At 50.7% G+C, this 15652-nt stretch overlaps 1 protein-coding gene across 1 annotated transcript; it reads right to left on the reverse strand.

Annotated features, from left to right (window-relative positions):
- Positions 1–2907: 2907 nt before the first annotated feature.
- On the reverse strand, positions 2908–10192 carry LOC134369072 (PI-PLC X domain-containing protein 1-like). Its single transcript, XM_063085261.1, has 5 exons — positions 10066–10192; positions 9117–9234; positions 8764–9010; positions 6404–6605; positions 2908–3146 (listed from the first exon to the last, which is right to left on the reverse strand). Exons 1-5 carry the CDS (start codon positions 10190–10192, stop codon positions 2908–2910), a joined length of 933 nt encoding a protein of 310 aa, XP_062941331.1.
- Positions 10193–15652: the final 5460 nt, after the last annotated feature.

Genomic DNA, 15652 nt, shown 5'->3' on the forward strand with positions numbered 1-15652 from the left:
GCTCCCAGTGTCTCCAGTCTCCTTGCTTTGCTGCTGGGCCTGTCCCTTCCCAGTTCCTCAATCTGGCTGTACCAGAGCACTGGGGTCCTGAGAACAAACCCCGTTGGGTGGGAGGAAAGCAGGACTCAGAGGAGGGGGTCTGCGTTGGGCTGATCCCCATGGGGGCCCCTCTCCCGGATCTGTCACGTGACGGGTTGCGAGAGAGCCCGAGGTGCACCCGTGTCACATAGGTCCCCTTGCAAACGTTATCGGGTAGTGACACAGAAGCTGCACTGTCTGCTATGAAGGCGGGAAGTTGGGCAGACTCAGCCCTGCACGGGGCTGGCGTTCTGTGCACAGAGCAATGGAGTCCCTCCCCGCCGGAAAGCTCTTTCTGACAGAGCATTTCTCTTTGAACTCAAAAGCTTCAGAAGTTCGTCTTTAAAATTCAATACACAATCTTTACTTAATGTCCCCATGGCGGAGCTTAAATCATGCAAAACTCAAAACTTTGACCCAATCCTTGAGTTTCTATGACAAAAGTAACCTGAGGAGGAGAGAGGCAAGATTTTATTGTTTTCTTTTAACTCTGTGATCTGAAAAAAGTGTTCAATCAAGGTAACATTTTCTAGATTCTTCCCATGGATTATTCTGAAATCTACCAAAATTGTCTTGGCTGTTTCCATGGTCACAAAAACCCATAAAGACATTTGACTTTAATTTCTTTTAATCTCTGGAATTAAACGAGTCATGCTGAATAGCACAGACGACGGAATCATGATACGGGTTTAGTGGAAACACTGGCCAGTGTCACAGACTTATCCTTAAACGTGTTCCTTCATTTCCATCGTGCTCTTCCTGAGCATCAAGCTTTGGGCTGCTGGATCCAGGAAAGTCATGGGTCTGAGGTAGCCAGTGGGTGGTGGCCCATGAGTTTGTCCTCCTGGATTTCAGGTACCTTCATAGAATCATCGCAACTGGATACCAAAAGTATAAGCAGATTTTCCTCTGGAGAACGACTAATTGGATTCCAAACAACACACGTCAACGTAGATTAAAGAATTATTTTTAAGACTATCCTAAGAAAACCTGTCTTGTTCCAGAACATGGACAAACAAGAATCCCTAGCTGGGTACCCTCTTACGAGGGAACTGGAAGACAACTTATGTCTGGTATCCATTATGTGGCTGAGAATTTAAACCACCAGCTCTGAAAAACTAGATGTACAGAAGGAGGTATTTCTGTGATTTTGGGGTTTGTGAAACCTGGACCCCTCAGTATTGGGAAGTGAAGCAAAAACCCACTTGGAAAATGTCACATCACCCAAGGACGGCAGGCCACAGTGGGGGAGTCTCATTTGTACCCGTTGGCCTTTAAGTTTGGAGGTGACCAACTGCCAACACAGGCCAATGCCACTGAAAGAAGAAATTACTTCATTAATCAAGAGGATGGGACCGTCACCGCACACGGGGCTGTGGGGAAAGCCCTGGTGTGTGTCAGGAGGCAGGAAGGGGCGACGGAGAGCCTGGGTCACAGCCTTTGCTGGAGCTTCCACAGGAGTGGAAGGCAGGCTGCGTGGACAGCTCGGGGCTGGTGAGTTTGTAAAACCACAGTGGGCTTCTTGCTGGGGGTCCTCTGCTGGCCTGATACCCAGCCCTGAGGTGACTGAGGGCAGGGAGATACTGGCTGGGTGTGTGACAATTAGGAAAAGGGGCTTCACAGGAGCAGAGTGCTCCGGAGCGGGTCGCTGGCTACCTTCAGGAGTTTGCTGGCCCTGGGAAGGGCAGTCTCTTTTCTCATCTGTAAGGCCCCCAAATGCCAGAGCACCCAGAATTTGAAATAGGAAAATGTAGTTAATAGAGCCGGCCCTGTGATGAAAGGTGCCAAACAGACAAAAATGTAATCTAAGAAAACACAGAACAGGCAGAAAGGTTGGAAAACTGACAAACCCACCGTGGCCTTGGAGGAAAGGGAAGAGTTACTGGCAGGCAGAGAGGGTGGGACTGCAGGAAGGACAGGTGGGCTTGCATCTCAGCCGGCAGCTGGGGACACCTGGCGGAGGCAGCGCAGCCTCTCACCTGGAGGGAGAGATGGGTGGACAGAGGAGGCCCAGGAAGGTTACTGGAAGTGGCAGGTGAGAGAGAAGACGTGAGAAACAGCTGTGACAGCGAGGTCACAGCATGGCTGTGGCACGGGGGCCCAAAATACCTGTGCTGTGCCGCTCACACCTGTGTTCTTACTCCTGCACATAAGAACAGCACAGGGAGGCCCGGGGGACACGTGAGGAGCGTGTGTTCGACACCGATCTCGTACACGGCCCGTCATCCCCATCTGTGTAAGTCCTCAAACATCTCATTAAATTTGTTCCTATGAACAGCTGGAACAGCCAAAGCAAAACCAGCGAGCACCCAAGAATCCCCTTGGCCTAGGGGAACAGTCTGTGATTTCATCAGAATTAAAAATAGGTAACCCTCGTTCTCTTTTAAAAAAATTTGTTTCTCGGTAGGATTTCAACCCCCTTAGGTCCTACTCCGCCAGCATCACAATCGTGAGCACTTTAAGGAGCGCCTTGTCACTATTCAAACGTCACTGCACTGTGGTGCTCTCGAAAGTGGTCAGGTGAAGGACACACTTGAGGGTTGTCATTAACACCCACGCCACGGCCGCGGTGGTGGGAGAAGCCCACGTTTACAGGTGAGTCGCGTCTTCCTTTGAAGGTGCTGCCGCGTAGTCATCTTTAGCCATCAGCATGTACGTTGACTCCATCCCGCGTCGAAACTGGAGGGTAACGAGGGCAGGTGGCAGGAGGCCGTGCTGGCCTCGCCCCAAACTCCCAGACCCCTGCCCTCACTGGTACTTGGCCGAAACAAGAGCGCGATACTTGAAGGATTATGGTTGAATCTTCGAGCCGCCCCGTACTGAGCTTCGTCAGCACCAAAGCAGCTTCTCGTTGAGTCTGATGACGTCACTGACGAAACTGTCCGCGCCGATGAAGTCACCCGCGATGACGTTGGTGCACCGTGAGCCCAGCCCCGGGCACTGCGCTCGGACCCAGGTGCTCAGGTACGGCACTTCGGGCACCGTCATCTTCTGCAGGGACTCACACGGATGCACCAGGATGTATTCCAGGTTCTCCATAAGGTTGATGCCAGCCACAAACAACCCGCCTGAAATAAGGAAGTGGCAGAGCAATTATGCGACACACGCACGCTGCTGCATATGTCCCGTCTCACACTGCCACCGTCACCCGCCTGTCTTCCCCATTACCCATTTCAGAAGTTAGAGTTCTGACGGCACAATGCTCAGCAGAGGCCTCATATTAGTTGCACTTCGTTACAGAGGACGCTGGCCTGACCATAGGCCTCAAAGATGTCCACATCCTAATCCCCATGTGGTAGACAGAATAATGTCCCCAAAGATGCCCACGTCCTAATCCCCATGTGGTGTACAGAATTATGTCCCCAAAGTTGTGCATGTCTCAATACTTGGAACATATGAATATGTGACTTTACTCGGCAAAGGAGACTTTGCAGATGAGATTCAGTTGAAGATCCTGAGATGGGAGATTGTTCTGGATTATCTGGGCAGGTCCAGTGTCATCACAGTGTCTTTATAGGAGGGGGACAGGAAGATTTGAATACAGAAGAAGAGTAGGTGACGTGGAGAAGGAAATAGGTGGAGAAAAGGAGACTCGATTTGGGGCCCTAGGCCAAGGCCTGCTGTAGCCTCCAGAGGCTGGAAAGACAAGGAAACCCATTCTCCCTGGAGCCTTGAAAGAACCAGTCCTGTGACACCTTTTGAGGATTTCTGACCTCTGGAACCTTAAGAGAATAAAGTTCTCTACAAATGTTTTTTCATTCTTATCTCCAAAGTCTCGAACCTTGTCAATTACATACACGTGAGAGGGCGAGATAGTAAAACAGCAGACAGCTGCTCCTGGTCTGTGGTGCCTGGTTTTGTGCTGTTCCCTCAGGACCCATCTCTCCTGGGTCACGCTTTGCAGTGTGAACAGCAGCACGTTGGGGCTGATCCAGCCCAACCCTAACCCTGTGCTGTGCGGGGCCCTTCATTGCTGCAGGCCTGTGATTCCTGCCTCTGAAGGACCCAAGATGTGGTTTGCAAAGCTGCTGCACCAGACGGACCCCAGTGGGTTTTTTAAAAATTGAGGTGAAATTTACATACTATAAATTCACCATTTAAAAGTGACCAATTCGGTGGGTTTTAGTGCATTCACTATATGTGCAACCACCACCTCTAACTAGTTCCAGAACATTCTCATCACCCGAAAAGGAGACCCCGTACCCGTTAGCAGTCAGTCCTCATTCCCCCTCCCCAGCCCCTGACAACCTGCTTTCTGTTTATGTGGATTTACCTGTTCTGGACATTTAATGTTAGTAGAATCCTACACTGTGTGGTCTTTTGTGTCTGACGTCTGTCACTGAGCATCATGTGTTCAAGGTTCATCTGCGCTGTAGCAGGTGTCAGAGCCCCGTTCCTTTTCATGGCTGCATAGTATTCCACTGTGTGGATACAGCACACTGTCTACTCACTCAACCCCAAGGGCCACCTGGGGTAACTCATCCCTGTAAACGTCCTGGGCCCCACCCATGACATAGGACCAGTCGATTCCAACGTCCAGCCAGGTTTGGGACCGCATTCCTCCCCCCCGAAATCCCATCCTCTGGAAAGTTTCTCATCACTGTGCTTGACAACACTGACCAAAATGGCCACAACATCAGGAACTCCTTTCTGTAAAGACAAACCACTGATCAAAGAACCACAGAAGGGCAGCACTGAGCACAAAACCCACCAAGGTGAACGGTTTTAGTGGAAACACTGGGGCAGGTGGAGCCGGCTGCAGGAAGCCTATGCTGGCTGGCATCTACAGCCCTCCAGCCCCGGTCCCTCTGTGCCTCTGTCCCTCCATCAGGTGTCCTTGCACGCAGTTGTGGAGCCCCACTGGCCCATCACATTACTGGCTTGGGCAGACAGGGATAACACTCGCATGGTGTTAGCATGACAGGTCAGTGCTGGGTTTGTTACAAATGCAGTTGTAGATCACGCTGGCTCAGAGAAAAAGGCCAGAGGTGTTTGCTAAGTGTGGCCCAAGCAACAGCACACAAGGCACCAGGCCACCTGCTACTGGTTCATAGTGAGAATGATGGTGCCCCAGGTCCCTGGAGACCCAACAAGTCCAGCGAAGTCTGACAAACCACTAAGAAAAAGGGAAACGCAGTGGATAAAACAGGCAAATGGAAAAAGAAATGCACAAAAACACGCGAATCCCATGCCAGTCGTCACTCAGGGCAGAGGCCAGGCGCGGCCACTGGGAAAGGACGTGGGGACATTGAGCGTGTGAGGGGCTGGGGGCCTGGAAGATTCTGCACAATGCGTGTCAACTACCATGGTGCAAAACAGGACTCTGGGTGGGGTTTCATCAAATCATGCCACATGCATGAGCTCCACACAGATGAGCAGCGAGGAAGGTCAGAACCAAATAAGATGTTAAACTTGATAGCAGAAGAGAGATGTTGACACACAGAGATTGAGATAGAGAGAGACAAACTGGGAGAGGCTGAGAGATAGAGAGAGAGATGGAGAGATGGAGAGAAAGAGAGACAGAGATAAACCGAGAGAGACAGAGAGACAAAGAAACTGAGAGAGACAGACAAAGAAACTGTGAGAGACAGAGAGACGGAGATAAACTGAGAGAGACAGAGAGATGGAGATAAGCTGAGAGAGACAGAGGGCGTGAGCCGAGGTGGCACCGTCAGGGGCCAGGGCCAGGGCCTCGCTTCTCACCTGCAAAAGGGACTTCGTCCTGCACAGGATGCTTTGAGACTAACATGCTCAGGTCTGTACAGGACTTAGCAAGCGCGTGGTGTATACACATGTGCATCAAATACCAGTCCTTTGTAAGCATGTGTGTGCTATGGCGTCTGTGGCATGTTTCTGACACTGCAGATCAATATGGAGTGCTCTTGTTTGTGCCCTGGAGCTGCAGACTAGCAGCTGCCGAGCAGAAACGGGCATGTGGGACTGAGAGGGAGTGAGAGCTTCCCACGCCTCAGCACTGGTGTGATGTGTATGTGTGTATGTGTGCACACATCACACTTCAAAAAGATCTTGGGAAAACTGAATTGAAAGACAATATGAATCTGTGAATTTTTTGAAGTACTGTCATGTATACACACGCGTATGTACATGTGTGAGCATGTGTGTCCACACACACGTGCACATATATGTAGACATGCACATGTGCATATACATATGTGCACACCACACACACACACACACACACACACAGTGACATGTATCACCTTTAAAATTCTTTCACTCAAAACTGAAAGCAAACGTGCCCCCAAGACTGCAGAAGTGTGTCACTGGCCTCAGTCTGGCCCTGTTCAGGAGTAGCTCCAGGTACATGGGCGGCTGCAGCTCTTCATGCCCTCCAGGTAGCGGATCAGCTCCTGCACCTTCACTTTGTTGCCCCACCAGTAGCAGACCCCCGGTGACAGCTCCCTGTGCCAGCTCACGGTGTCCTCGTCCTCGTAAAAGATGATCACCTGCTGGCTCTGCGCCCACAGCAGGCGCAGTGTCGGCACCTCCTGGAAGGGACAGAGTTTCTGGGTGCCAAGTGAGAGGCACCCACAGTGCGTGGCTCCCACACTCTGACCAGCCCACGATGCCCACCCCAAGCCCCCAGGACCCGCTCTGAGACCTCTGTTAGCGATTCCAACAACAGGGAAGGTTGGTTTCCGCTGCAGATGTCCCTGTCAAAGGACAGAAAGTGTCTCCCGAGGCGGAGACTCCCATTTTACTGAGGGGGCTCCACAGCAAGGCCTGTCCTCTGTCAGGACCCCAGGCAGAGAGGGTGGGAGGGCAGGGACCCCACGCCTCCTCTGGGAACTCTACATAACAGAACGTCCTGCGGGCTCATGGCACCACCAACTGACTTTATGCCCTCTCGGTCTGGAGTCCAGAAGTGTGACATCCAGGTGTGGCAAGGCTGTGCTCCCTCCAGAGGCTCTGGGGGAGGATCTTTCCTGACTCTTCCAGCTCCTGGTGGCTCCAGGCATCCCTGGGCTTGTGGCCGCTTCACTCCAGTCCCTGCTTCCATTTTCACGTGGCTTCTCCTCTGTGTCTGTGTCTCCTATTCTGTCACTTATGAGGACACCTGTCATTGGATTTACGGCCACCCTAATTCAGGATGGTCTCAACTAATTATACCTGCAAAGACCCTCTTTCCACATAAGGTCCCATTCTCAGGTGACACCATTCTCCCCACTGCATCAGGTGTTATTACACCTAGTCATGCCTCAGGCCCAGGCCTGAACCAGGGAGGTCTCTCCTCTCTGAAGTCCTGACAGCACCTCACAGCCAGGCCATTCGAGCGGTAGGATTGAGGCCGTTGGAGGAGTCTAAGTGGCAGAACAACTGGCAGCTCTCCAGAAAAAGTACAGATCAGATCCTGCTCCACCAAAATAAGTGTATGAATCAAAGATTTAAATGTCTTTTTAAAGGTTATAGAATTCTGGAAAGAACGAACAGGGTCAGCAAACACATGGAGGAATCTCAACAGCATTGCAGAGGGAAAGCAGCAGATACCTGGGTATATTCTGTAGGATTTCCTCGGTGGAAAGTTCTAGAAGAGGCAAAAGGAACCTGGAGTGGAAGAAGTCAGGACATGGATTGCTTTGGTGGGGAGAGTGCTGACTGGCAATGTTTCGGGGGACAGATGGATGCACACGATTCAACAACCACGGTAAAAAAAAACCCAAAAAACAGAAACAAAAACAGACGGACGTATAAACATAATGTTGTCCACCCACACAGTGGAATATTACACAGCCATGAAAAGAGTGAAGCTCTGACACCTGCTGCAACATGGATGAACCTTGAACACAAGATGCTCAGTGACAGAGACCAGACACAGAAGACCACACAGTGTGTGATTCCATTTACATGAAATGTCCAGAACAGGCAAATCCACAGAACAGGAGCAGATTAGTGGTCACCAGGGGCTATGGAGGGGGGAGGGGGGAGGGACTGCTGATGGGGATGGGATCTCCTTTTGGGGTGGTGGGAATGTTCTGGAACTAGATAGAGGTGGTGGTTGTACAACATTGTGGATGCACTAGATGCCCCTGAATTGTTCACCTTAAATGGGTGACTTGTGTGGTGTGTGAATTACATCTTGATAAAGCATGAAGAATAGAGTGTTCAGGGACAGATGTCACACCTGAACGCACTGGTTATGAGCTCCTTTGAAAGAGACACCACTACGTCCCTTTCCTGTCTCCCTCTCTTGCTCCACGTTGCATTTCAAGACCAGCCCCCTCATGCTGAACGAGGTAGGGAGCCAGGAGGGCAGACCCAACTCGGCTGGCCCTGCGGGCAGCGGTGCCAACCGAGGGTAGCATGGGGAAGCCGTGCTGGGCACCTTCCAGAACCTGCCACAGGAGGCTCAGCCATCGGGAGAGGTCTGATGAGCAGCACATCTTGCTGAAGGGGAGATCTGATTCTGCAGGTCTAGGGAAACCCCAATTCCTGAGCTGAGCCACAGACCACCCTGGAGCATCAAGGGCCACAGGTCAGCTGGCCTGACCCTTGGCCTGGTCCTCTGCCACCAGGATGTCTGAAGGTTGGAAGGGGAGTGTCTCCTGGGAGACGAGACTGGGCCCCTTTACAGAGGAGGCTTGTCCCCCCTTCCGCCTCCAAACTGCCTTCCTCCCAGCTGGGCCCACCTGCCGGTCACCTCAGGTGGCCCTACCCCAACCGCACCTGGCCACACCTGGTGCTGGAGCTACTTGGACCCACGTCCTTGATGGGCCTGAGGTTGGCCAGGAGGTGAGCGAATAGCCCGCTTCCTTGTTTACAGAGCATTGAGGATCCCAGAGCCTCACTGTTCAGGGTACTTGACAGGACCTTTCTTCCTTGAGGTGTGCACTGGCCCTTCCCACAGTGGGGGTGCTGGGCAGATCCAGAGAACAGAATGTCCCCCAGCTGAGCCTGTGAGCTGTAGTGCCTCCTGGGGCGGTGAGCAGAGAAACCCAATAGGCATCAAGGAAACGAACCCCAGCACACAAAACTGCATCTTGGAGAGAAATGGTGTCTGACTGAGTGTCCAGGCTCACGTGAATGGGTCGCAGACAGCAGGAGATGCCCAGGCACAAAGGCAGGCTCTGCTGAGAAGAAGCTCGGCCCCCTCGTAGCTGGAGGGCCACATGCGCAGCACCACAGAAAGCATCCCACCTTCACGCAGGTGCAGTGGGGGCTGTCAGTGGCGGTGCTGGCGGTGGGGATCCAGGCTCACCAACACCATGGTGGAGGGTGAACCACATGTGCTCGAGTTCATGGGCACAGGTGGGACACCATGGCCCCTCCCCCTGGGATCCCCATACCTGCAGTGGCCACCGTGGCCTTTGCTGCTATAGACTCGTGTCAAGCATTCTTCTTTTGATTAAGAAGTCCCTGAGCATTTAAGTTTGCCCTGCTGGTGGGCCAAACCTGACACTGGAACTCCAAGCACAGAAGATGCTCAATGCACCTTTGACGGGGATGATGAATGCAGCAGTGAGGGGCCTGGAACTCCCACCGGTGTCCTCAAAGCAAGGACAGACTAGTCACAGGGATCATAGCCACTAATGCCTCAGCCGTAATGGCTGCCAAAGCTGTGCTGTCCTGGGGTACACCACGTGCCCTCTGCAGCCAAATCAAGATGAAGGAGACAGAGAAGGACAGGTGTATGTATATGTGCAGGCATGTGTGTACATGCTTGTGCATGCATATGCTTCTGCATACATGTAGATGTGTGTACACATGTGCGTGGAGATGTGTGCAAATGCGCATACCTGTGTGTACGTGCACATGCTTGTGCATAAGCACATTTGTGTGCATGTGTACACGCGTGTATTTGTGTGCTCACGTGCATGTGTGTGCGTGCATACGCATGTGTGCAGATGTGTGCACATGTGTGCATCTGTGTGTACGTGTGTGTGTGTGTTTTGCGGGGTTCCCCACACCCAGGACTGATCCTGCAGCCGGCATCCCTGCTTGGGAATGCAGAGAAGACCTCGCCCTCACCTGGGAAGGAGAGGTGGTGGAGGGGCACGTCCCACAGCTGGGGGCACAGCCCCGTCATCCAGTCCGCGTTGGCGTTCCCACAGCGCAGGCTCGGGAAGCTGCTGGCAGCGCTCACCTGGCCGCCCATTGCAAGCAAGCCCTGTGCAACCCGAGGAAAGAAAAGTGGTTTTTTAGGGTGAAAACTTGTGCTGGTTACACAGGTGGCATGGCTTTGAAATAAAAAAGAATCAACAGACTTCCCCAGAGGAGGACAGGGTGGTCTGGGCTGTGGGGAGATCGGAGATGGGTTCTTGAGGACGGGGGAGGGAGAGAGAGGAGGGGGGGTCCTGAGAAACATGCAGGGGACCAGAAAGTGCCCCCCAATACCCACGGTAGATAAGGACTGTTCTGAGCCAAAGACACTTGAGAAACAGCTGCCCACACCGCCCCGTGTGTGGAGGAGTGAGAAGCTCTGGTCCCAGTCACCAAGGCGACCTGCACGCTCTGCAGCCCAGAGACTCACCGAGAGGAATCCACTGAACAAACCTCCTACAACGACCCATCTACCTTTAGTTTCCCCAGATACTTACCACCCCCCCCAACACACATACACATGATTTATGGCTCCGAGAAGCTCAGATCCCTTCCTTTGTCTAGTCCCCTCTCCACAAACACGTCACCCTTTGTTTAAGAGACCATCTCTTGGGGTTTTCATTTCATTTCTGTGAGGGCACCACATGCATATGAAATAAACCTTTTCCCCTGTTCATCTGTCCTTTGTCAGTTTATTTTGCAGGACCCTGTTCACAAAACCTAAGAGGGTAGAGAAAGGGTTTTTTCCCTTCGTCTTCACACAGAATAGAGAGAGAGAGAGAGGGAGGGAGAGAAAGAGAGGTGCCCAGAGCCACCTGGGGCACCCCCACACTAAGAGCCCACAAAGCCCCTTTGCTGGAGTGGCTGAAGCATGTGTCCTGCCTCCAGGGGAGCGCTTGCCCTCAGATCACACACTAACTCCACCCCACAATCCAGGACTGTGGAAAGGGGCGCAGCGGTGAATCTGCAGGGTCTCCCGTGTGGGGTCTCCTGGGTGCGGGGTCTTCCAGCTGCAGCATCTCACAGGTGTAGGGTCCCCCTTCCTGGCTATGGCACAGCCTTTCAGGGCCCTGCCTGGGGGAGCACTGGGCTCCACACCTCCCAGCCTGGCCCCGTGGCTGCTCTGCCTCCATCTGTTGGGATATCAGGCTCGGGTGCAGGAAATCTTTCTGACTTATAAAAAAGAGGATCTGGGTAATAAAAAAGTAAAGAGTTAAAAACTTTGGCCTTTTTCTAAATAATGCCGGGTATTTGCCCAGATCTTGGTTTCCCCAAATCTTTCTTTGCTTTGATTAAGAGAATCCTGGAGCAAATGTCCCACCTGCCTCTGTTTGCTAGAAACAAGTTTCCAGATAGGCTATGAGTTTTAACTATGGACCTTCTCACTAGGTTGAAACTGGGTTTACATTGAAGTGTTAATTTAGATTTGCATTCTTTCTGCTTTACTCTCCAACCTCTGATGGCTTTTTCCTGCTCAGACCTTTTACAGAAACACGTCTCCTTCAAAGAACCCGCAAAACACTGAGGGCAGAAGGAAGCCGGAAGAGACATGTGCTGCTAAACTGTGACCCCAGCTGCTGCCCTTGGACATCTGCAATGTGCGTGCCAAATACCTGTGCACAGTCATCAACTTGCTCTCACGATAAGCAGGCAGGTGACTGTGCACTACCAGCCACGCCCTGCACAGGTGACACAGCCTGAGCATCAGGTCCACACTGCTCGGTGGGGACGCCTGGGCAGGACCAGAGCCTTCACCCATGGCCATCTGATGCCAAAGCCACCCTGTCCATGAGGTCCCCTGACTTACAGTGTCCAATGGGGCACTGTTACTGGCTGAACTGTGTCCTTCCAAAACTCCTGTGTTGAAGCTCTGACCCCCAGAACCTCAAATGTTACTGTGTTTGGAGACAGGGACTTTAAGAAGGTGATTAAGGTAAAATGAAGTCATTGGGGTGTGTCCTAATCCTGTAGGACTGGTGTCGCTATAAAAAGAGGAGATGAGGACACAGACATGCACAGAGGGACGACCATGTGAAGACATAGGGAGAAGACGGGATCTACAAGCCGAAGAGAGAAGGCTCAGGAGAAACCAGCCCTGCCACGCCTTGATCTCAGACTTCAGCCTCCAGGACCGTGAGAGATAAATGTCTGTTGTTTAAGCCGCCCCGTGACATTTGTGCAGCAATCGTCCAGGTGGAGTCTGCCAGGTGGCACGCAGCAACTGGTTCACCCAGCACCCACCATCAGCAACGATGATGCCTCTTCCTCTGGCACCCCCTCACGGAATCTGACGTGCCTGGGGACAGGGCCAGGGCTCAGAGCCTGGAACCCCATCCTCAGGACCCATGGGGGTGACCTGTTGGTTATTAGTCCAATTAGACTCATTCTCAAATGACTGCTGCGTCTTTTAACATCCAGCTGCAGCACTGACGGAACCCTTTCCCCTCTCCAGTCCTGTCCCAGATGGGACTGAGACCCTCAGACTAATTTTGTGAACAGGCTTCTCTGCAGGGCTGCCCGGGAATCTCACAGGGATCAACTTGCCATCTTGTTTCCAGAGGAAAAGACTCTCAAGCTTCAAACACCACCTGCACCCCAACCCTTGTGAAGGCTGGTGCCCCCAAATGGTAGGTACTCGATTATCCCTTCACCAAAGCCCAGTGTTAAATTTTCAGGAATTGCGTGAACCGGTTGTGCAACGCAGCTATTACCAGAAATTAAATTAAGACCCTACACTTGAATAAGCAATATTAATAACAAAGTTATATTAACGAATACTCAAAACTCAACACTTCTAGTTATTGCACTGCGTTTTACTGTTATTTCTGCTCCTGCCGTTATTTACATAGTATAGGCACGGTGGAAACACTAACGGTGAGCCATCGCCCTCCGCCCCGCAACTCCATGGTCAACAAACTAGCCTGAAATTGTCCATGGTGGGAAGATTTACACGACAGAAATTGGCGGGCCTTGATTTATTCTTTTGTTAACTGCCTAGACTTATGAAAGTGATGGAGAAAACGTTAATAATGCAGATTAAACTTAAAAGTGTGTGTGTGTGTGTGTGTGTCTGTGTGTTTGTGTGTGTCTGTGTGTGTGTGGCTGTTATACAGTATATAGCAGTATTCATAAACAATTTGGTATTTAAATACAATTATCCAGTTCAGCAAAGAGGTTGACCCATCACTGAGGAATGAGTGAGTTTTTCTCACAGTCAGGTTTGTAGTCTTACTAATTAACTTAAAAGAATAGAAGTACCAACCAAGCTTCATCACGTGGGAAATACACTCATTGGTCGATGGCAACCGTAGCTTGGCTAATCATCCAAGAGTTGAGCAAAAATGAACAAAAGCATCATGACACTCAGTTGGCTATGTGAAATTTCCAATGAAGGGTATCATCTGTTATTATTTTGGGGTAACTGTGTGCACACACCCCTCATATCAGTTTATATAAATGTATGTATCTGTGCATGCTTCCTTTCTTTGGAGAGTCACTTACAGTAAGACTCTTGTGTATTATTAGTCTATCAGATAAGAGTAATATAGTATTTTCCTTTGTTAATTGTGTGGTACACATCCTTTGTATCAGCTTACATAATAAACTATGTATGTGTGCATGCATTTTTCCTGAAGAGCTGCTTCTAGATCATTTACCAGCACACCCCTGCCTGCAGGCCCTTCACCTAGCCCTTGGTAAAACTCACACTCTGCAAGTCTCACCTGAAATACCAATTAGACTGCAAAAAAGACCAGAGGATCAAGGTGACAGGGGTTCTCCAAACTTTCACCTCCAATTTCCAACTTGCTGCTAGGATAAAACAGGATAAAACTGGCCCCTCTGTGTATGCAAAAATGTCAACGTAGGCAGTGAACAGAGTATAAGGGAGGAAAAAACTTGACCCTCTAAAGTTCTGTAACGGCAGCCTGCAAATTAAAGTGACAAAAGACAGATTAACAGAAGAAAAGGCATGCAAATGTTATTTCACATGCACAAGGTCTTCACAGAAAAGTGAGAAACCCAAAGGAGCAGCTAGAACCAGGGGCTCAAAAACAATTTTAATAAAGAGTAATAAATTGTGCAGAAGTGACTGGCTCCTAGGAGTGGTAAATTGTGGGAAGGTGACTAGAAAGTGGTAAGGGTGGTTTAGTAAGACTGTTCTGCATATGCATCTCAGTGCAGTCTCTGGTGTTTCTGGAACAGAGAGGGTAACACCTTCACAGATGGAAATGTATGTCAGCTTCACAAAGGGAATGTATGTCCTATCTTTAGGCATAAAGGGGTGGGCAAGAGAGCTCTTGTGTGACAGCTCTTCCTCAATACCTTCAGCTCAGAATATACCTTATGTGAAAGTGGCATATTCTGATCCCCTCAAATATATCCTGCTAGATGTAGGAGTGGAAACATGGGTGTCCAAGTGGCAGTCTTAACATTGTCATGATAAAGCCAAGGCCATCGCATAAGAAGTCAACAAGAATACTGCAGCTAAGGAACATTTATGTGCAGGAGTAACCCCATTATCCTTGGAAGAGAAGGTGTCACTCAAGTGAACCACGATATCTCTCAAACCCCAGAATGGATGGATGGATGGGTGGATGGATGGGCAGGTGGATAGGTGGATGGATGGGTGGAAGGGTGGGTGGATGGGTGGATGGATAGGTAGATGGGTGGATGGATAGGTAGATGGGTCGATGGGTGGATGGGTGGATGGGTGGATGGGTGGATGGATGGATGGATGGATAAATGGTGGTGTTGATTGTTCAATGGATGTGTTCATGTATAGTTGGATGAATGGATGAATAGATGGATGGAGAGGTGAATGCACAGATGAACAGGTCACTCAGCAGCTCATCACACAGAGGGACTCTTAAGCCCCACCGACACAGAAATTCTGGAGTCACCCCCAAAACAGGGGGCTTGTCTACCTAGCATTGTCCTAGTAGCTGGACTGTACACACTCAACACGTATTTCTTGACCCTTGAGGAAGATCAGGACATGCCACCCACCCCAAGATATGCCATTTTTAGCACAAGAGTTATTTTGAACCCGAGGCATTTGATTTCCTGAATTCCCATACCTGTCTGAAAGCAGAGCCTCCCAAAAAATCTCAGTTGTCATTAATACACTCCCAGGACCCACTGCAGGTCTTCCCTGCACAGAGAGAATTCAGCACCACCCCCAGCAGACCCTGCCACACCCCACTACACTCTCTCTCATTCTCCTGAGGGCCCTTTACCTGTCCAAAAACATCCTCTGCTCTTCTATAAGTGTCTTTTCCCTCCCTTCTCTTTCCTGTATTAAGGTAGGTGCGCAGACCCCAAATTCTATCATCCCTTTGAGTTATTGATTCGTGAGTATTCGCGTGTTAATAAACATACTTGTTTTGTTCTGGATAATCTGCCTTTTGTTAGTCTAATTTAAAAGGCCCCAGCCTGAGAACCTAAGAGGGCTGGAGGAATGTCAGGCTGTTTTACCTGCTGGTAATCCTGCCGACTGGGCCAGTGTCAAGATAGG

The sequence above is a fragment of the Cynocephalus volans genome, unplaced genomic scaffold, assembly GCF_027409185.1.
Source record: "Cynocephalus volans isolate mCynVol1 unplaced genomic scaffold, mCynVol1.pri scaffold_35, whole genome shotgun sequence".
In the NCBI taxonomy this organism is placed as follows: domain Eukaryota; kingdom Metazoa; phylum Chordata; class Mammalia; order Dermoptera; family Cynocephalidae; genus Cynocephalus; species Cynocephalus volans.